Source organism: Ochlerotatus camptorhynchus, unplaced genomic scaffold (genome assembly GCF_037179485.1).
Source record: "Ochlerotatus camptorhynchus isolate MF236.1 unplaced genomic scaffold, CSIRO-AGI_Acam_v1.1 ptg000262l, whole genome shotgun sequence".
Taxonomy (NCBI): Eukaryota; Metazoa; Arthropoda; class Insecta; order Diptera; family Culicidae; genus Ochlerotatus; species Ochlerotatus camptorhynchus.
Window position 1 is genome coordinate 359,274 of NW_027040752.1, and position 23,733 is coordinate 383,006.

General features: G+C 38.2%; 1 protein-coding gene across 2 annotated transcripts in view; it reads left to right on the forward strand.

Moving 5' to 3' along the window:
- LOC135705234 (suppression of tumorigenicity 18 protein-like) overlaps positions 1-13,347 on the forward strand; it is a 78,813-nt gene extending 65,466 nt beyond the window's left edge. For both annotated transcript variants that reach the window (XM_065226844.1, XM_065226843.1), the window contains one exon: positions 12,622-13,347. In XM_065226844.1, coding sequence (XP_065082916.1) covers positions 12,622-12,978 — 357 coding nt within the window. In that variant the 3' untranslated portion in view covers positions 12,979-13,347. The remainder of the gene's footprint in view (positions 1-12,621) is intronic.
- The last annotated feature ends 10,386 nt before the right edge of the window (positions 13,348-23,733 follow it).

Below are 23,733 nucleotides of genomic sequence, written 5' to 3' on the forward strand. Positions count from 1 at the left end.
GCGGGTGCGGGTGGGGGAGGGCAGGGGAAAGCATAATTCTACTCAGCCGGATCATAATTGTTGCGGAAGGAGAAATGGCATCAATAAAACGATTATGATAATGTCAGTGGCTTCTGGAGGTTGTTTGTGACGTGGCAATTTGAAATAAAAACAGCTAGTGCGGGTGGAAATCAAAATTTAAACAAAACTGGAATTCTAACTCAAAAATAAGAAAATCCGTAAATCTGAAATTTGAAACCAACATGTGAGGCTTACTTCAGCTACATAAGAGAGCATGGACATGATTTTCAGTCGGAAATCAATATGAATAAGACATAGAATTAAGATATTCAATAAAACTGTCTTAGGATTATAGAAGTAATCATCAATCAATCAATCAATCATTTTTAAATTATGTTTATTTCTTGTAAATAGTTGTGTGGACATGTCTTTTCATCTTCATTTAATTAGAAATTTTTATAATTATTATTTAAGATCCTCGTGCTATCAAGCCTGTTTAGAGCATTCCCACTTTGGTGGGATAGGTTTGTTTGAAATTAAAAAAAGACTTCTTATGTAAAACTACTATTTACAACTACAACTAACCTACAACAACTATATACTAGACCTGTGTGCCGCCATGCCACGCCGCCGCCGCCGATGAAAAATCCACATCACCTTTTCAGTAAAATGGATCTTGAACGCGTTGAAATAAGAGCTTGTGTGTGTCATTTAGTTTTTTGACGTTTGTTCGCACTTTCTCGATCTAGCACGCAGGAATTAATCATTCGGATCGGATTTAAATAAAGGTGAATAAGTGACTATTATTAACAACACGTTGATATTTGACCTCTAACAGGTCCAAGTTGTGCGGGATTCTACGTTATATCCGAAATACATCATATTCAAATACAAAAACAAAAAGTTATATGACTGCTCTGTGTAAACATTCAAATATGTATCCGAGTAATGCAACGATAGCATTTATCGTTATAAACATATTAATAACGTTACTTACCTTACCAATCAGGCTAAGGCCTTGTTGTCCTCTGCTGTCCGAAGAAGTCGTCTCCACTCTACTCGATCCATGGCCACACTTCGCCAGCCTCGTAGTCTGCGAAGGGTCCGCAGGTCGCCTTCTACTTTGTCGATCCACCTTGCCCGCTGCGCGCCTCTTCTTCTTGTTCCTGTTGGGTCGCTTTCTAGAACCATTTTCACCGGGTCGTCGTGCGGCATTCTTACGACGTGCCCAGCCCACCGTAGTCGCCCAATTTTTGCAATGTGGACGATGGATGGTTCTCCCAGCAGCTGGTGCAATTCGTGTTTCATTCGGCTCCTCCACGTTCCGTCATCCATCTGCAATCCACTGTAGATGGTACGCAACACCTTCCGTTCGAAAACACCAAGGGCGCGTTGGTCCTCCACGAGCATAGTCCAAGTCTCGTGGCCGTAGACAGTCAACTTCGTGCGGTTGAGAATTTTATTCGACCTGAGCGTCCTCCGGAGTCCAAAATAGGCACGATTCCCTGCCATAGTGCGTCTTTGAATTTCTCTGCTGGTATCATTTTCGGCGGTCACCAGTGAACCCAAATACAAGAACTCATCGATCACCTCGATTTCGTCACCGTCAATCTGAACTCGGAGTGGGAGGCTAACATTGTCTTCCCTAGAACGCGTTGATGGCGAGTCCAATCCGCCTAGCTTCAGTCTGCAGTCTGATGTACGTTTCCGCCATCGTCTCAAAGTTCCGTGCCATGATGTCAATCTCATCGGCGAAGAATAAAAGCTGGATGGACTTGCTGAAGATCGTACCACTTGTGTTTATCGCTGCTCTTCTGATCACACCTTCTAACGCGATGTTGAATAGCAGACATGAAAGTCCATCACCTTGCCGTAGCCCCTTCGAGATTCAAAGGGACTCGAGAGTGTCCCCGATACTCGAACAACGCACATCACTCGATCCATCGTCGCCTTGACCAATCGCGTCAGTTTGTCCGGAAATCCGTACTCGTGCATAATCGGCCATAGCTGATATCGATTGATTGTGTCGTATGCGGATTTTAAATCGATGAACCAATGATGTGTGGGCACGTTGTATTCGCGGCATTTCTGCAGAACCTGCCGAATCGCAAAAATTTGGTCCGTGGTAGCGTGCGGGCACCCATGAATCCCACCTGGTATTGCCCCACAAACTCTCTTGCAAATGATGACAGGCGGCGGCATATAATATTGGAGAGTACCTTGTAGGCGGTGCTCAGCAGTGTAATCGCGCGGTAGTTGCAGCAATACAACTTGTCGCCCTTTTTGTAGATTGGGCATACGACACCTTCCATCCACTCCTCCGGTAATATCTCCTCCTCCCAAATCTTGGCAATTACCCAGTGCAGCGCTCTAACCATTGCTTCACCACCGTATTTCAATAGCTCACTTGGTAGTTGATCTACACCAGTTGCTTTGTTGTTCTTCAGCCGACCGATCTCCTCTTCAACTTCTTGAAGATCAGGGGCCGGTAGCCTGTCGTCCTCTGCGCATGCTCCAAGGTCTGTTGCCGTACCACCTTCGTTTTCTGCTGCATCCCCGTTGAGGTGCTCGTCATAGTACTGCTTCCACCTCTCAATCACCTCACACTCGTTCGTGAGAAGGTTACCGTCCAAGTTCTTGCACATATCGGCTTGCGGCACGTAGCCTTTGCGCGAACTATTTAGCTTCTTGTAGAACTTCTGTGTGTCGTTTACGCGGTACAGAATTTCCATCGCTTCGCGATCTTGGTCTTCTTCCTTCGGAAAACCGAGTTTTGTCGGTGTTGCAGCATTCTCGCCCGTGCTGCATTCTTCTCCTCTACTAACAGTTTGCATTCGCCGTCAAACCAGTCATTTCTTCGGTCCGGGATTGCACTACCTAGTGCCGCTGCAGCAGTTCTACCTATGGCGGAATGGATATCCCTCCAGCCATCTTCAAGAGAAGCTGCGACAAGCTGCTCTTCCGTGGGTAGTGTAATTTCCAGCTGCTGCGCGTAGTTCTGGGCAACTCCGGCGTTCCGTAATTGCTCAATGTTGGGTCGCGGCTTTCGACTTCGACGGGTGTTATGCACCGTCGAGAGTTGTGAGCGCATGCATACTGCAACTAGGTAGTGGTCCGAATCTATGTTCGCTCTGCGGTACGTGCGGACGTTGATAATGTCGGAGAAGAATTTCCCGTCGATTATAACGTAATCGATTTGGTTTTCTGTGTGTTGGTCACCTGAGCGTTCATGTCGCCAATGACGATTTTGACGTCCCGTTGCGAACAGCCGTCGTACACCTGCTCCAGCTGCGCATAGAACGCTTCGTGTGGACAGTGTACGTTGATGATGCTGTAGTTCAAGAAACGGCCCTTGTTGGCCCACTTTTCCATACCTTTTGTCCCGTCCAGAAAAGTTCCTGCAGTGCTACGACTTCAAAGTTGCGTGGTTGAAGTTCGTCATAGATTAACCTATCGCAGCCCGGGAAGCCGAGCGATTTTCCGTTCCATGTTCCGAGTTTCCAATCGTAGTCCTTATTTCGTCGCGTAGGTCTGTGCTGATTGTTCCAGGGCGGCTTGTTGGGCCTGTTCCATCCCCTTGTCTCGCCGGGGGACCATCGTGCACAGCTCTGTTTAGATTCCCACGCTGGCACTAGGACGGTGATCAGCCGCTCCTAACATGGAGAACAGACGCCGTTTTGAGCCGCACCTCCATGGTGACCAGACGCTCGGGTTTGGTCAAGCATTTCCTCTATCACCGTACTATGGTTACCGCGCCAGTGTTCGTGTCACACCTCTTCACTTTGCTATTGCCGGACTGGCAACATTGCACAGTGGTCCAGAATGCAGATTTAGGTGGAATGATATGTTTTGAGCCTGAAATTGAAACTTTAGACTAAAAGTCTCTTCTACAAAGTTGTTCCTTATACTTAGGCCCTCATTTTTATGACAATGAATTCTAGGGTGGTTCTTATTATCATTCAAATCAAAAATCTAACTTTCTTGGGCAAAGTTATAGCTAAGCTAATTCAAGCAACTTTGTTGAAAATATTTTTTTTGTATCTCTTAAATTGGCCGATTCAGAGAGATTCTTGAATTGAGTTAGGGTTGCTCTTAAAAAAACAGTTGTTTTGCTCTAGTTTTCTTTTCTCGAATTTCTCAGCAAATGTGTTTTCAAATAACTTTTAGATCTTAAGAAGGCGCAAATTTTTGCTCCACAAAGTTTGTCAATATCTTTCGCCGATCAAGAGTTATTGATGTTTTTATACTAAAAATATGCACTTTTCAAATGTTAATATCTCTGGTTGGGGCAAACAAAAAAAAAGTTCTTTTACGGCATTTGTATTGGGCGTATGTTATTCTCAATAATATGACAAAATTGGAGGTATGTTATTTTATAAACTCGTATAAAATCAATTTGAATTTATTCATATTTTTTACTATATTTGGGTATATCTTTTTTGTTAGAAGAGATACAGGCAACAAATTCAGCTATAAAACATTCGTCTTAAAGAGTTTTAAAATTCTTCGGCCCAAACCTGTTCGGTAATTTAAAAAAAATCCCCCATACTTTCCAAACAAATTCTGCATGCACAGCCAATGAGAACAACTCAAAATCTAGTAAAACTTACTCATATTTGAGTTAAACTTACTCAAATTCGCGAAAACGTTGGTCACTCATAGAAAGAGTATGTTTTTCCCGGGAAAGTATCGGAAAGTTTACTCAAACTATTGGTTTGGAAAGTATTTTTTTCTAAATCAATAAAAACAAGCTCACGCTGACCCACGCCACCACGCTGCCGCCGCCGGCAGAAAATAACATATCACGCCGCCACCGTAAATATTTTGATCGGTGCACACATATACACATAACCTACTAGATAAAAATTGCATATCAAAGCATGTTCTGATGTACCGTGCGGGACCGAAATCCGTACACCTAAGCACGAGAGAATCATTAACGGTCAATACTAAATAATGCTATCACATTATGCTCTGTATCACATCTTTTACCCATAGATTTATCTTTATTTTACCATTATTTGCAAACACCAGGTCTTAAAATTACCTTTAATTATAAGAAAAAAGTATTTAAATTTCACATCTCTTGAATCAAAATCCGTACAGCGTTCTACGATTGAATCAAAATTCGTACAATTTTGAATCGAAATCCGTACACTGTGTTGAGGATGAATCAAAATCCGTACAGTCATGAATCAAAATCCGTACATGCATGTAAATGCATGTAATGAAGTAATATTAATTTTTTTAACGCCGAATTAAACGTGATAAAATTTAATTTCGATCATTACAACATTTTTTTTCCGTGAGAGCGATGGTAGAACCACAATAAACATTTTTATTTATATTGCTTAAAAAATTAGCAGAAATTCAATTTTTCTAAGGAAAACTTAAAAAAAAAACTATTAAATAATAACAATACCACTAATCTTACTGACAATTGATGTTCAATTGATCGAACGAAAAATCTCTTACCTCTAATTTAGCGTTAAAATAATTGATATTTATATTGTTGGATTCAGTGTACGATTTTACATAAGAATCATTCGTCAAAGGTTCAAGTTCATTTTTTTACTTTTATTTTTTTTAGCTAGTAATATCAGCGTTAGATTAATTGATGCTCCAATCGATTCAAAGGAAAGGTAACTGATTTCTTTTTATTTAAGAAGGTGACTGCCCTGGATTTTTATGCTAACTAATATCATGCTTAAGGATTCATTTCCTCCAAATTTTATTCTATACCTGTGCTTTGGGTTAAATATTTTTACCTGCGATCACAACTTCAAGGTCTTTGAAATTTGACATGTGATAACGTGCAAAATTCGCCATACTTTGGAACCTGGGGGTACTCCAGCGCAACGCTACAAATATTATTAACCGGGACTAAACTGGGCGGTGTAGCTTGGACAATGTTGTCGAATCAATAATAGCAAACTGAATAGAAGACTGCCGAAACATCTTTAATACACCGATAATGGAAACGCTCCACCAACCCATTGGCATCAAGCCAGCGGGTTGGTGGAGCGGTTCCTAAGATGGTAGCCCTATAATGGCGGATATGTGAAAAAAAAAAATTACAACCATCTTAGAAACCAACATAAAAAGACAATGAACTGACATCAAAGATTAGTTTTTCGTTTTGTGCATGAAAAATAAAATAAACGTAAGTTAACGACTAAAACTTAATTTAATTTGAAACGTCAAGAGAGTAATAATTATAAAAATGCAGATCTTTCATTGCTTCTTTTCCGCAGCTTTCTTCTGCTTCTTCTCCATTGTTGCCATTGCCTTTTCAAGTTATAATGCTATCTTACTTCCAGCTTTCTTCCCTCTTCTTCATCCTCTTCCCCCTCTTCCTCTCTCGCTCAACCTTTTTCTTTTGTCGTTCCTCAATCCTTTGTTTCTTTGCGTTCTCTTTATCAATTTTCTCCCGTTCACTTTCATGTATATTTCCGGCCATTCCTCGCTGGTGGCTACTGTTGGGAATGCTCTCTTGCCCATTTCTGTCTGCTCTCTGTAATTTGTATATGCGTGTTGGTGTAGAGGAGCTGCGCTGTTTTCCTTTTCGGCTGGTTCTTGACGCTCTTCATTAAAAGATATTAATAATTTAACATTTACAATACGAATAAAATAAGAGAGTAGCGATTCAATACGGCATCTCTTATGGTGGTAAATGGAACGGCAAAATCCCTGGATGCTTCTCGGTAAGATTTCCCCGCACGCATCATTGCCACAGTCTTCTCCAAATCCTCTGGCGTGTATTTAGCTTCCATGATCTGCTGAAAAACATTGGATAAAGTGGAGTCGTCATTGTGAATGCACAAGTGTACGGATTTAGAATCAGCTGTTATATATGGATCGAAATCCGTACAGTACTAATTTTGATAAATAAATACCATATGAATGATCCATTGCTTAGAATTGAGATATAAAACGATGAACACTTACCTTTCCGATCGACCTTCAGGAAACTACTTGCAAAAATCACTTAAATACGCTTAACAACTGGAAGTAAATCCGAGAGATTTTCTTAGAAAATCGTTAAGAACGCAACCGATTGATAGAAATGCCCGACACGTGATAAGGTTTTTATTTTTCTTATTTTAATTGCATGACATACTGCTTAATTGTTGACGTAAACATCAAGCTAGTGCATGAATGAACATGAATATGTATTCATGTATAATATTTACATTGTTATGATGCATATAAATAAACAAATTCAACAGGGTGTACGGATTTCGGTGCTGTACGGATTTCGGTCCCGCACGGTATTGCATTTCTGCACAAACCTAGTCTTTATGTCATCAATTTTAAAAATCTAATTTTAGAATATTCCCCTCTAGGTGAAAATCGGAAATTCTTGTGTCGAAAAGATGATCAAGGATCATCCTCAGCACTCTGAGCGGCTTGGGTTTTGTTCCTATGAGTCGGTGCACATGATGCCCACACCGGAGCTGCGTAGAGTATCGCAGGTGCTATTATTTGCTTGTTGACAACCAGTTTGTTTCCCCTTGAGAGGCGGGATGAAGAGTCTTTACACGATTTTTTAAAGGACTATTTATGGGTTTTGCAAGTGGCCTAAGATCCATAAATTAGATAAATGGGCACAAATGTTAATAATTAGCCAGAATATCCTGGAGACAACGAAACGGTCCTTCGGAAGATTCGCAACATCCGTAAAACTTGACAATCCACGCGGTTTTTTCGAAAACATTAGGAACTTTGATATAAGAAAGAATTTGGGTTCATGACATAAACACGGACCCGGATGGTCATGGGAGCGTGCTCAGGAAGATCCGAAACATCTGTAAAAGTGGTCAATCCATGAAGCTGATCCTAGAGCTCCGCGATTTTTTTCAAAACCACGTGGAACTGTGATATAAGACAAACAAATTGGGTCCCCCGAAAGATCCGGAACATCCGTAAAAGTGATTCATCCATGAAACTGATTCCAGAGCTCCGCGGTTCTTTCGACAACACTAGTAACTGTGATATAAGCAATAATTTAGGGTTGTGAAATAAACATGGTCCCGGATGGCCATGAGACCGTCATCTGGAAGATCCGAAACATCCATAAAAGTGGTTCATCCATGAAACTGATCCTAGAGCATTAGGAACTGTGATATAAGAAAGAATTTTCGTTCATGACATAAACCTGGACCTGGATGACTATAGGACCATCCTCCGAAAGATTAATTAATTAATTTAGCTTTATTTAGGAGGCTTTCAGCCTTAGGCTGGTTCGCCTCCAATCCTCCGGAAGATCCAAAACATCCATAAAAGTTGTCCATCCATTTTTTTTAATAATTCGTTTATTTTTCCAGGCTCATTTGCTGTAGCTTTGCGGAGCCGATATTCATTGTTTAGATAACAAAATTACTTAAAACTAATGTTAGTAAAGCGGAGGCTGATTACTCGCGGCTATCTCGAGGTTAGGGGTAACAAATTGTAACAAATGGATGGCAGGGTAGGGATTGTGAACACAAGGTTTGGAGAGCAATGTGCTCTTGATCTCGAACTAGGCGACACTCTGATGAAAAAGACAAACATGGGGGTACACCGATGGGCAACTAACAACTTGGGAGAACACAAGATGACACTGGTCCATCCATGAAACTGATCCTAGAGCTCCGCAGCTTTTTCGAAAACACGTGGAACTGTAATATAAGAAAGAATTTGGGATCGTGACATAAACACGGACCCGGATAGCTATGGAACCGTCCTTCGGAAGATTCGGAGCATCGGTTAAAATTGGTTCATCCATGAACCAATGATTCTAGAGCTCAGCAGTTTTTTTTTAATCTCTTGTAACTGTGGTGGTGACGTAAACATGGACCTGGATGGGCATGAGACCGTCATCTTCCAGAACATCCTTAAATCCTTCCTCTGGAACATCCTGAGAAATGGTAAATCCATGAAACTGATCCTAGAGCTCCGCAGTTTATTTTTAAAAAAATATTAGGAACTGTGTTATATGAATGCATTTTGATGACCTAATAAATAAATAAATAAATAAATAAATAAATAAATAAATAAATAAATAAATAAATAAATAAATAAATAAATAAATAAATAAATAAATAAATAAATAAATAAATAAATAAATAAATAAATAAATAAATAAATAAATAAATAAATAAATAAATAAATAAATAAATAAATAAATAAATAAATAAATAAATAAATAAATAAATAAATAAATAAATAAATAAATAAATAAATAAATAAATAAATAAATAAATAAATAAATAAATAAATAAATAAATAAATAAATAAATAAATAAATAAATAAATAAATAAATAAATAAATAAATAAATAAATAAATAAATAAATAAATAAATAAATAAATAAATAAATAAATAAATAAATAAATAAATAAATAAATAAATAAATAAATAAATAAATAAATAAATAAATAAATTAATAAATAAATAAATAAATAAATAAATAAATAAATAAATAAATAAATAAATAAATAAATAAATAAATAAATAAATAAATAAATAAATAAATAAATAAATAAATAAATAAATAAATAAATAAATAAATAAATAAATAAATAAATAAATAAATAAATAAATAAATAAATAAATAAATAAATAAATAAATAAATAAATAAATAAATAAATAAATAAATAAATAAATAAATAAATAAATAAATAAATAAATAAATAAATAAATAAATAAATAAATAAATAAATAAATAAATAAATAAATAAATAAATAAATAAATAAATAAATAAATAAATAAATAAATAAATAAATAAATAAATAAATAAATAAATAAATAAATAAATAAATAAATAAATAAATAAATAAATAAATAAATAAATAAATAAATAAATAAATAAATAAATAAATAAATAAATAAATAAATAAATAAATAAATAAATAAATAAATAAATAAATAAATAAATAAATAAATAAATAAATAAATAAATAAATAAATAAATAAATAAATAAATAAATAAATAAATAAATAAATAAATAAATAAATAAATAAATAAATAAATAAATAAATAAATAAATAAATAAATAAATAAATAAATAAATAAATAAATAAATAAATAAATAAATAAATAAATAAATAAATAAATAAATAAATAAATAAATAAATAAATAAATAAATAAATAAATAAATAAATAAATAAATAAATAAATAAATAAATAAATAAATAAATAAATAAATAAATAAATAAATAAATAAATAAATAAATAAATAAATAAATAAATAAATAAATAAATAAATAAATAAATAAATAAATAAATAAATAAATAAATAAATAAATAAATAAATAAATAAATAAATAAATAAATAAATAAATAAATAAATAAATAAATAAATAAATAAATAAATAAATAAATAAATAAATAAATAAATAAATAAATAAATAAATAAATAAATAAATAAATAAATAAATAAATAAATAAATAAATAAATAAATAAATAAATAAATAAATAAATAAATAAATAAATAAATAAATAAATAAATAAATAAATAAATAAATAAATAAATAAATAAATAAATAAATAAATAAATAAATAAATAAATAAATAAATAAATAAATAAATAAATAAATAAATAAATAAATAAATAAATAAATAAATAAATAAATAAATAAATAAATAAATAAATAAATAAATAAATAAATAAATAAATAAATAAATAAATAAATAAATAAATAAATAAATAAATAAATAAATAAATAAATAAATAAATAAATAAATAAATAAATAAATAAATAAATAAATAAATAAATAAATAAATAAATAAATAAATAAATAAATAAATAAATAAATAAATAAATAAATAAATAAATAAATAAATAAATAAATAAATAAATAAATAAATAAATAAATAAATAAATAATACGAAGGCCGTATAAATTTGCTTTGAATTCCCTTTAAAGCTACACACTTAGAAAAATTTATGTAAATTTAGGAGCTCTGAGACTGACAAATAAGAGCGTCAATTTTGATATAAAATTGAGTCATAATAGACATGAAATTCAGCTCAATCAAACGTACTTTCGAACTTCTCAGTCTCGGAGCACTTAACTTGGCATCACATGTTTGCTTACGTCTCATCCTTTATGTCAAGGATGGATTCCGTCACGTGTAAGATTAGGTATTTCTAAGTGTGTAACTTCAAGTTTTCCTCGCAAATCCCATATATTCTTTATCGCTCTCCTCAAAATCACCTTGAAATTCAAGTCAGAAATGGGGAGGACCCAGAACTCCCATAATGTCGACATATTTGTCGCTTCATTTTTTTTTCTAATTCCGTTACCCCTAATATCACTTCACCGATCGCCATCACCCTCCGAATGTGAAAAGAACGAACAGCAATCGAAAGAAGGCAGAATCTTATTCGGGAAAATGGGCATTCGAGGTAACGGCATTCGGGGCAATGTAGCATGGATGGAAATTTAGATGTGATACCCTCGACGTATGCAAAAGATATGCCATCCATTCTTCATTTACATGTTGATTGGTACTAAGTTAAATCCAGAAAACACTGAATCTTCGAATTCACATACTCTGCCTTTATATCAAATCCATCAATCATGACGTTTCCCCAACATCTGCAAGGATCCGACCGATATTTTCAGGGTTTTGCTTATCACGCTTCATCTGTTGTTGAGAGGCTAAAATTGTATTGTACGCGTAACACTACCTAAGCACCCCTTCGCTTCCGTTCAACAAAGTATAACAAATTGTAACACTTTTATACACTGAGTTACGTAATTTGTAAACAGACGCTTAGTAGTACGGGAATATGATCAGAAAGCCTATATAGAAAAAAAGAACAATGAACAAAAACTGATTCCTAACCAACCAATAATGCATTATATATTGTATGGCAAGTAGGGCCCAGAGAAGTCGATAAATTTTCCATCTTGAAAGATTTCCGCTCTAGGGAATCGAACGACCCGCCCCAGCATGGTAATACCGTGCCTTTACCGACTAGGCTATTTGAGGCCCCACTTACCCTATCAATGCTTTTACAAAAAAAGAAATTCCTTCATCCCATCAATCCACCCTTACCACTCGGGATTCACATAACCTCAAAGTTTTAAATTAGATTACCTCCTTTTAACGTCCCCTTCCGAATTCAATGCGTCATCAAAAGGTGAAACATTGGCTAATTTGATTTTTACCTTCCGGTTGACAGTATAAACCGTCACAAATTCTTCGTCGTTCCGAACATTTCAGTCACCAGGGCACAAGCATGAATGAACACAAAAAAAGAGTAGAAATCAACAACCAGTAACAGAAACGGGTAATCGTCATGCAATTAGGCAATTCATCACTTGCATAGCTGAACCCCTCACTAGTTTCGACTAATTTCGAATGCAATAAAAGAGGGACGACCAAACTTTCGGGGGTGCCGCCGAAATCGTTGCAACAAACAACTCAACTGTACTTGTAAGTTGGCGTCCCGAAAATGTGTGTGCAATTTAACAAATTGGTTCCATGCGATTCCAATTAGCAATTAAGATTATTTGGTGCGATGGAGTCGTGGGGATGAAAGTGGTTTCTGAGGAATTTTTGGCAAAACATTTGCATCAAATGGCAGAACTTAACGCGATTTAACCCCTTTTTTTTTAAACAGGAACCTGAAGCAACTGCAAACAACGGAAGTGTGAACGATTACTACAGCAACAACAACGTTGGAGTCCGTAGCAACGAGCATCAGTCCGCCACGGTGAAACAATCTTCTTCCGCGGGAGAACAGCCAGGAGTCAAACTGGAATGCAAACTTTCCAATGGCAAAGCACACGAAAACAACAATATCGACATGTTCAAAAATCAAAACGGAAGTTTGATGGAACACCAACCGCAGCAGCATCAGCAGCAATCTTACTATGGTTATTCAGATCCTACCATGGGACGCTCGCGGTACTACGAACCGATGAAACTGAATGCAATCCCGGACTACGGCAAATCTCTTACAACAGCAACAATTTAAAATGGAAGGGAATTAAATTTGTATACTTCAGCATCTAGCGCTACATAGGATTAAAATAAAGAGCAAAGTGAAATCAATGTATAACGAGCTATAATATGGAAAACAAAATGACCTTTAATGATACTGCATGCGCGAATACGAATTACGAATATTTTCTCTCAATTCAGCAAAATACAAGCAAAACTAAACAAAACTTTCACAACATATCAGTAGGTGTAAAAACGGTTTCGGTTAAATATTGAGTTCTGGAATCAAACCCCCTCGCTTCGACTATCATCAAACACTGGATCTTTGATTTATCGATGCTAAGCATGGACACAGAATCTGTATTTATTTGACAAATCACCATCAACTGTAAAAGTGCTTCTACATATGCTATCAAAACTGAAACAATAAATAAAGAAAAATATTCTACTATTTTAGATGCGTTTTGTCGGATCTGTTTCAAAAGAAAATCCCACCTAGTTGCACTTTTTGCTATGCAAAAAATATGGAAACTAACAACACGCCTTGCCGGGCAGGGCTTTGATCTATAAAATAGCAAGCTTTTATCTGCTATGCTACCGACATCTTTTGGCAAGCAGCGGGAAAATATCTACAACACATGCGCACTGGAGCGGAAGATAGTGCCAGGGCTGTAAGCACGAGTTAGGGCATCTGGATTCCTGATGAAAAGCCTGATCCATTCTTAATTTGAAATGACTTTACCCACTCTGCTTGTACATTATCTTAGTTGGCGATCAAATGCCACGGATACACTTGCTTGACAAACTATGAACAGGAGCATTATTTGCATAATACATTATGAGCACATCCACACGCAAACCAAAAATCTATTACAATGAATGTTAGTTCCGTTTCCTATCATCCTCTGTTCATGAACATCGCAGCGAATGTTAGAAGTTGACCTTACAGGCGATGTAATGGTTTTTTGTCTTTTTCATTTCGTGTTCTTTCTACGCTTTCGACTATACTAGTAAGCTTGTAGAACGACGCACACACTTGTCTCGAATCTCTCCAGCAGAAAAAAGCATACGAAGTCGAGCATGCGAGAAAATGAGCGCTTCATGTTTGCTTTTAGGCTATCCATATTTAGAAGCATGGAGAGAGCAGTGGAAAAAGCACAGGTCTGATAATCGCAACGTCCGTGGTTCGAGTCCAGTTGGCAACCTTTTTTCTATTTTTTTCGACATAATTAATTTCACTCACTAATACACTCCACATTTTTCGGTCTCCAATTTTCTTACATCGGACCGCAGCTAGGTATATCGCATCCTCGGTTCATGTGGTCTCCACTAACATCCTCTGATGATGAATCACACATCATTGTAAGCGAATCTTACATCCCCCGGTTGGGTGCATGGTCACACTTGTATAGTTGTTGTATAGTTGCTGTATAGTGCTCTTAATTATTATACAAATGATGCTCATGCTCATAGTTTGTCATCCAAGTGTATCCGTGGCATTGCGATAATATAAAGCACGCATGTGACGCCAAATGTGAAAAACCTACACGCAAACCAAAAATCTATTACAATGAATGTTAGTTCCGTTTCCTATCATCCTCTGTTCATGAACATCGCAGCGAATGTTAGAAGTTGACCTTACAGGCGATGTAATGGTTTTTTGTCTTTTTCATTTCGTGTTCTTTCTACGCTTTCGACTATACCAGTAAGCTTGTAGAACGACGCACATTGTAGAACATTGTAGAACGACGCACACGCTTGTCTCGAATCTCTCCAGCAGAAAAAGCATACGAAGTCGAGCATGCGAGAAAATGAGCGCTTCATGTTTGCTTAAAGGCTAACTATATTCAGAAGCATGGAGAGAGCAGTGGAGAAAGCACAGGTCTGATAGTCGCAACGTCTGTGGTTCGAGTCCAGTCGGCAACCTTTTTTCTATTTTTTCCACATAATTAATTTCACTCACTAATCACTCCACATTTTTCGGTCTCCAATTTTCTTACATCGGACCGCAGCTATGTATATCGCATCCTCGGTTCATGCGGTCTCCACTTACATCCTCTGATGATGAATCCCACATAATTGTAAGCGAATCTTACATCCACCGGTTGGGTGTAGTCAACCAAAATTAACATTACATGGAAAGCTTAAATTTTACGGAAAAACAACATTTATTTCAGGGGAAAATAACGGAAATCATTGTATCTGTATTAGATTTCCTAACCTAGGTTTGTTCATAGCTTGTTCCTTTCCGTATGTTTGTTTGTTTGCTAGCTCTCCCTAATCGTGTGTGCGGTTTTCTGATCTGGTTCTAGCAGTTGGCTTCGAGCTCATGTGTTTGTATGTGAGGAGATTTTCATGCATATTGTCCGCTCACGGAACCATCGATGTCGTCGCTGCTTTATCCGTATCGGCACAGAATCATCCCTTTGTCGGAGTGAGGTCTATTGATCGGTGTTGGTGTTGCGCATTGCACCCCGGACTGGTATGGTGCGGAAATTCCCAATCGAATCCTCGAATTGATACTGATAGTAGCGCCGATTGCCGGTGGCGCAGATGTCGACGAGGGGATCGTCGGTCATGCACGGAAGCACGTTAGTTCACGTGGTGGATGCTGGTGGATTTTACCAACGCTCTGTCGGAGAACAGGTTAACGATGTCTTCCTTCCGGATTATTCCCAAACTGGGAACCTTGACGCTGAAGCGTGGGGTCTAGAGAGCGCAAAATGTTATGATGGGTGCGGTGTGCCGAGCAAAGCCATGTATCGCTAGAAGCGATGCGGTGCAATCTCCAATCTGCACAAAACGATCCTGCACAAAAAGCCGTCGAACGACTGTTCGACACATTTAAGTAAAATCTCCACACAAAAGACCTTATTCATCTTACCTTTGTATACACTTTACACACACAAAAAGTTGACCGCACGTAACTTCTAACCTAATGTTTGAACTCTACAGGATAACGGAAAGGAACGAGAAATGTAACATTAAATTCAGTCTTTTAGACTTCTCACATTTTAAACTTCACATACCTTGAAAAACACACCGCGACACTAAGTACACTTAAGTATCAACTACTCGCACTCTCGCCTCTTCCACGGTTCAAGTCAAAGTGAACGAGTAGAAGTTCCAGAAACCCTCATATAGATGTGGATTCAACGATCAACACTGGATCCTATTATCGCTCTATGGTCCTTTTTTGGGTCTAACGCTTAAACTCAGTTTTAAACCTAAAGGGTGATACGGTCAAAATTTGGTCAAGGGAAAACGCGTGTAAATCGGTGAAATCGTTTATTTAAAAAATCAAATTAAATTTCTTTTTCAAGTTCAATTAGTATAAAATTCAGGAAAAATATTCAGTTAGGCTTCCGCTTTTCCAAATCCGAATTGCCGGGCCTTACGCTTGACCCCTGCCATCAGATTTTGTACAGCCACCTTGTCCACCTTCTTCGCCGCAGAAAGCCAGTTTGCCTTGAACTGCTGCTCGCCCTTAGCAGTTTTTTTTGGTCTTCTTTAGGTTCCGCTTGACAATAGCCCAGTATTTCTCAATTGGGCGGAGCTCTGGCGTGTTGGGAGGGTTCTTGTCCTTGGGAACCACCTGCACGTTGTTGGCGGCGTACCACTCCATGGCCTTTTTACCGTAATGGCAAGATGCCAAATCCGGCCAAAACAGTACGGAACAACCGTGTTTCTTCAGGAAAGGCAGCAGACGTTTATTCAAACACTCTTTCACGTAAATTTCTTGGTTGACAGTCCCGGAAGCTATGAAAATGCTGCTTTTCAAGCCACAGGTACAGATGGCTTGCCAAACCAGATATTTCTTTGCGAACTTTGACAGTTTCATGTGCTTGAAAACATCTGCTACCTTTCCCCTTCCTTTTGCCGTATGAAACTCCTGTCCCGGAAGCTGCTTGTAGTCGGCTTTGACGTAGGTTTCGTCGTCCATTACCACGCAGTCAAACTTCGTCAGCATCGTCGTGTACAGCCTCCGGGATCGCGCTTTGGCCGTCGTATTTTGTTTATCATCGCGATTTGGAGTCACTACCTTCTTGTAAGTCGATAGTCCGGCTCGTTTTTTGGCTCGATGCACGGTTGTAGACGATACACCCAGCTTATTTGCGGCATCTCGCGGCATCTTATTTAAGAGATTGGTAAACTTATGACATGATCAAGCAGCTGCTCTGTAGGCAACACTGTATTTTGCAGTGTGACATAGTAGCCATGATTTTTGTGCCCTATTCAACGCCCCAGAAACACCAATGTTGCCTGCTGAGCAGTTGATTGAGTATGATCATAAGACATCAGCGCATTGCACCATTGATAACTTTCGATCCTTGCATTTAATCAAAAAGTGGTCTTGAGCAAAGTTGTAGCTGGGAAAATTTCCTACAAGTAATGTTGAAAGCTTTTGAAGCAGACCGATATGGTGAATTATCAGATAGACATGAACTAAAATCTTAGTAATTCCCATACAAACTTCAAATGTTTTGTGCCATCTCAGTTTCTCATAAAATGGGTTCAAATTTTGAGAGGTTAGACAGGATCCGATTTGGAATCGTTTAAGTATTGTGGAGCGAAAGTTTCAAATTTTGCATCACTCTAATGCTCACCAGTTCGGTGTTGCCATAAAATATGGTTCTGTACGTAGGAACTGTGAGGACATTAAATACGGTACTGGTGAAGGCCACACGTTGACAAACTGCATTCTTACCGACACTCGTAACGTATTGGATGAAGACACTGAAGAAAATGAAGACCCACTAAACATTCATAATGATGACTTCTTAGTACAATGCTTTTTTTTAACTAGTATGTTTATTTGGAAGGCTCAATTGCGTTAGCTTTACGGAGCCGATAGTTCATTGTTCTTTGTTTGTAACAAAATTCACTTAATTCTATGTCTAGTAGGAGTTGGGCCGAATACTCGCGGCTTACTCGAGGTTAGAGAGGTACATTGTCGAAGGATAGGATCAGGAGAGGAGCTTAAGGGTAAGGTTTCGTTGTCTCGTCAGAGCGTTGTCGCCAGTATGAATGGTAGTGCGGTTCTAGTTTCGTCTGGAGTTCGACCGGCTATGGTGGGTGACCAGTGGGCGACGATGAGACTCATCGAGACGGGGGGACAAGACAAACAAAAACTAATAAAGAGAGACGAAAGACAAAGGAATTAAATTCTTATACTAGACATTTGAAGAAACACATAAACCGACTGCATATAGCAGATATCGCGAGTTCCCAACACGTCTCTTCCTTGGGCCTCAAGGGTATTCAAAAGTCGCTATCTGGCGGCGTTATTATCCGTACATTGCCAAACTGCGTTATAGATGTCATCGTAACCGTTTCCACACCGACAGATGTTGCTGTCCACGAGGTTTATTCTATTGAGATGAGCATCTAGCGAGTAGTGGTTGGACATAAGTCTACTCATCACGCGAATGAAGTCACGACTTAAGCCCAAGCCTTTAAACCACGCTCTCGAAGAAACATTAAGAATAATTGAATGTAACCACCGTCCAAGATTTCCATTGTCCCAATCGGTTTGCCAACTCGAAAGGGTACTCTGACGCACTAAATGGTAAAATTCATCGTGTGAAATTTGCCTGTCATAAAATTCACCTTCCTGCGCGCCCACCTTTGCGAGAGAGTCCACCTTCTCATTGCCTGGGATTGAGAAATGTGAGAGGGAACCCATACAAAGGTAATCATATATGATCTTTCGACCAGCACACTCTTCTGCTCCCTTACCTTTGAAAGGAAATAAGATGAGTGTCTACTTGGTTTCATCGACCGAATAGCCTCAATCGAACTGAGACTATCCGTGAAGATGAAGTAATGGTCTGCGGGCATGTTGAAAATCATCCCCAATGCGAAGTTGATTGCTGCCAGCTCAGCAACAAAAACGGAAGAAGGTTCCTGGAGTTTGCGGAAGGCGCTAGAGTTTTCATTGAAGACCCCGAAGCCAGTGGATCCACTGAGGCGAGACCCGTCTGTAAAATATCTTTTCATGCAATTGACTTGTTGGTACTTTTCAGTAAAAATACGTGGGATAATAATAGGTCGAAGTTGATCGGGAATCCCATGAGTTGCTTGTTTCATGGTCAGATCATATTCAATTGAGGAACTGCGATTGGTGAAGTGAACACGGTCTGGAGTATTACAAGTAAGACACATATCTGATGATATGTAGTGGTGGTAGATTCTCATAAATCGAGATTGTGTGTTCAGCCCAAGAATTTCTTCAAAATTTTCAATTATAAGTGTGTTTGTCACTCCGCATTTGATTAGTATCCTGAAAGAGAGCTCCCAGAAGCGGTTCTGGAGGGGTGTTACTCCTGCCAGAACCTCGAGACTCATGTTATGCGTTGAGTGCATACAGCCGAGAGCAATACGCAGACAACGATATTGAATTCGTTCCAATTTTATTAGGTGACATTTTCTTGCCGAGAGGAAGCAGAAAGAGCCGTACTCTAGAACAGAGAGAATTGTTGTTTTATAAAGCGTTATGAGTTCTCCCGGATGAGCACCCCACCATGTGCCGCAAATTGAACGGAGAAAGTTGATCCTCTGCTGACATTTTTGCTTCAAATACGTAATATGGGTATTCCAAGTGCACTTCGAATCAAACCAGACCCCAAGGTACTTGAAAGACAATGATTGAGGGCTGGGTACCGCTTTCGAGTAAACACTACCAGTTCAGTTTTCTGCGACGAGAAATCAATCCCTAGATTCCTAGCCCAAGACGACAAGTTATCTAAGGAACTTTGCAATGGTCCTTGCAAGTCCACGGCATGTGGACCTCTTACGGAAACCACACCGTCATCTGCAAGTTGTCTTAGCGTGCATTGTTCTGCCAAACAGTTGTCGATATCTTTGACATAAAAGTTATAAAGAAGAGGGCTGAGACATGAGCCTTGGGGCAGGCCCATGTAACTAATTCTGGAAGTTGTCAGTTGTCCAAGAGAAAAGTTCATTTGCTTTTCTGACAACAAATTGTACAAGAAATTATTTAAAATTCCAGAAAGTCCACATCTGTGCAGATTGTCTGACAGAATTTCAATGGAAACTGAATCAAAAGCCCCCTTAATGTCCAAGAATACTGAAGCCAATTGCTCCTTGTATGCAAAGGCCAGTTGAATATCTGTGGAAAGCAGCGCTAGACAATCGTTTGTTCCTTTGCTCTTGCGGAACCCAAACTGTGTATTTGATAGCAAGTTATTTGATTCGACCCAGTGATCGAGTCTCCGAAGGATCATTTTCTCCAACAATTTCCTAATGCACGAAAGCATCGCAATCGGACGGTATGAGTTATGATCAGACGCTGGTTTGCCAGGTTTTCGAATGGCTATTACTTTGACCTGTCTCCATTCAGGCGGTATAATGTTGTTTTCTAGTAAGGAATTGAATAAGTCTAGCAAGCGTCTTTTAGCGATATCTGGGAGATTTTTCAGAAGATTGAATTTAATCATATCGCTTCCCGGTGAGGAGTTGTTCGATGAAAGAAGAGCCATAGATAATTTCAGCATTGTGAATGGTCTATCCAGAGAGCTGCCGCTCCGAGACGCTTCTCGAAGAATGTGTTGTGCTGGAACTGAGTCCGGACAGACCTTTTTAGCGAAATCGAATATCCATCGGTTGGAGTGTTCTTCACTCTCATTAAAAGATGAGCGGTTACGCATGTTGCGAGCCACCCTCCACAAGGTGTTCATTGAGGTTTCTCGTGAGAGTCCCTCGACGAAATTGCGCCAATAACCGCGTTTTTTTGCTTTGATTAATTGTTTCAGCTTTGTCTCAAGCTTTGAATATTCCTCGAAGTAAGTGGAGGTTTTGTGTCTACGAAAAGCTTTGAAAGCATCAGATTTTTCTGAATACAATTTTGTGCATTCTTCGTCCTATCCAGGTGTGGCTGGTCTCCTTTTGAAGGGCGCACTTCGAAGTTTTCTTTTTTGTGCTTCCAGTGAGCTTTTGTAAATCAAATCGGCGAGGAATCGATATTCTTCCAATGGTGGAAGTGTATCTATTGATTCGGCACCGATTGTCACCGCCGTTGCATATTTCTGCCAATCTATGTTCCTTGTAAGATCAAATGGAACTCGAGATGGTTCTACAGAGTGAGGAGCACACTTAATTGAAATGATGATTGGCAAATGAACGCTACCATGGGGATCATTGATAACCTTCCACAGACAATCCAATGATAGCGATCTTGAACACAAAGATAGGTCGAGTCGGCTTTCTCGAGCCGGAGGTTTTGCTATACGTGTCGCTTCACCAGTGTTCAAAATAGTCAAGTTGAAATCGTCGCATAAATCGTAAAAAATAGCCGCTCTATTGTCATCGTATAGATCGCCCCACCCAGTACCATGGGAGTTCATATCACCTAGAATTAATACTGGGATGGAAGAATCGAAACTAGATTCCAGAGTTGACTACGGCTAATGGAGGTTCTTGGTGGAACATAAACTGAAGCTATGCAAAGGTCTTTGTTCTTCACATTTATTTGGCAAGCGACGATTTCGACGCCTGATAGAGCAGGAAGGGAAATTTTGTAGAAAGGGTAGCACTTTTTGATCCCTAAAAGTACTCCTCCATAAGAATCGTCTCTATCCAGGCGTATAATGTTAAAATCGTGGAAGTTGAGTTCTTTATCGGAATAAAGCCATGTTTCACAAAGAGCAAATATATCACAATCAGAATTGTGAAGTAAAAATTTGAACGAGTCTAGTTTAGGCACTAGACTACGGCAGTTCCACTGTAGCACAGTGATCATATCTTCAACCTCGTTCGACGAATTATCCATCGAAAGATATGATTGATGCAAGGAGGGGCCATGAAACAGTCAATTGCTTAAGATATGATTCTAATGTTGGAAGCAAGGCAGAAACTAAGCTTCTAAGAGGGTCTTGTATGTTGAACATATTTAGTATGAATTCCATAATGTTCGAAAAAGCTAGCAAACCTCGTTCGGACTTGGATTTCTTTTGAGAAGTTTGAGGAGCAGCTTTATTATTTTTATTATCTTTTTTGGGCAATGGTGGAAAATTCCTGCTGCAGCCAGGAAGTGGAGCAGTAGGAGCCTTCGATTTAATTTTTTCATCCCCATTACCCTGAGAATTTTGCAATCCTCTGGGAGTGACTTTAGTTTTCTTACGGCGCACTTTCGGGGAGGGGCATTTTCTTTTTGTGGATCCGTCCATTTTTGAAGGTGCGTGTACCACCGTAGAGTCACCTTCATCGGATGAGTCAGAGTTCGATTCTTCAGCTGACAAAATCGAAAATTGGTTTGCCTCTTGGACGGCTGATGCAGCCTTCACCATTTGAGCATATGTCTGCTTGGAGCGTCCTGAGATTGAACGCTGCACTTTATTGGAGTGCTGCTTGTACATCGGGCACTCCTGCAAAGGGTGATGATTCTCGCTACAGTAAGCGTATTTTACTGATTCTTTGTGGCAACAATCCTCTTTGTGGTTTTCACCACATTTGCCACAACGAGTTTTGTTGCCGCAATGGCTGGCTGAGTGTCCCAGCCTTTTGCAGTTGGTACAATTATATACCCTCTGTACAAACAACCGCACCGGAAAAAAAGCACCATCAACTTTGACAAAGTTTGGGAGAACTGAACCAGCGAAAGTCACCCGAAACGAGTCTGAATGCTGATAGACTTTCTTGCCATCTTGTAAAGACACTGAATGCAGTTGCCTAACATCCAGTATCTTTACAAGCTCGCTTGTGACTTTTCTGTTTTTAAAACAACCCGAGGCACGTTTCAAGTCCTCGACAGACAGACTCGCGTCGGAGACCACGCCTTCTATCTCCACATCTCGAGAAGGGATGTAGATGTTGTACTCAACACTTAACAACTCGTGATCAGCTATTTTATTTGCTGCATCATAATTCGGTGCTTCTACACGCAGTTTGTTGAATCTCTCCTTATGTACCAAGATTCCCGGATACTTACGCAGCAAGTCTCTCGAAATATCGAGAGTTTTCAAGGGTTTATTTTTAGGCCGAAAAAAGACAACCCATGGTCCTTTCGAAAGTGGTTGGTAATACCTGGTTCGCGCAACGTTGGCATCGGAAGATGCCATAAGTGTTGCGCAAAAGCGGTGCGCAACCGCTTAAGAAGGAAAAAAAAAACCTTCTCCAATTGATTAATTTCAATTACTATTTATTAAATTTTTTGCACGGCGTACAAGCAAATTTAAGAGAAAAAAGTAGAAGGGTCAACCGGGAATTTTTAAGATTTGAACCGGGAAAACCTGGAAAAAACCGGGATTTTCAAAATGAAAATTCACTTGCCACCCTGTTGATTCTCGTAATCAACTTTCTTTTTGAAAAAGATTACTACAAATTTGGATCGCCTACAATTCAAAACCGGAAAGAGTTGAGATAATAGATATTTCAGGCATAACATTTGATAACGGCACAAAAGCATTTGTAAACAAACATTCTAAGGCCCTTTACACGCGAACTAAAGTACGCCCACGCAAACCAATACCACTTACGGAAAGGTGATAGTTGCCCCTATGCGATGATGTTGATGGTTTGCGTGAGCGTACTTTGGTTTGCGTGTAAAGGGCCTAAGAAGGTTTGTTTACAAATGCTTTTGTGCCGTTATCAAATGTTATGCCTGAAATATCTATTATCTCAACTCTTTCCGGTTTTGAATTGTAGGCGATCCAAATTTGTAGTAATCTTTTTCAAAAAGAAAGTTGATTACGAGAATCAACAGGGTGGCAAGTGAATTTTCATTTTGAAAATCCCGGTTTTTTCCAGGTTTTCCCGGTTCAAATCTTAA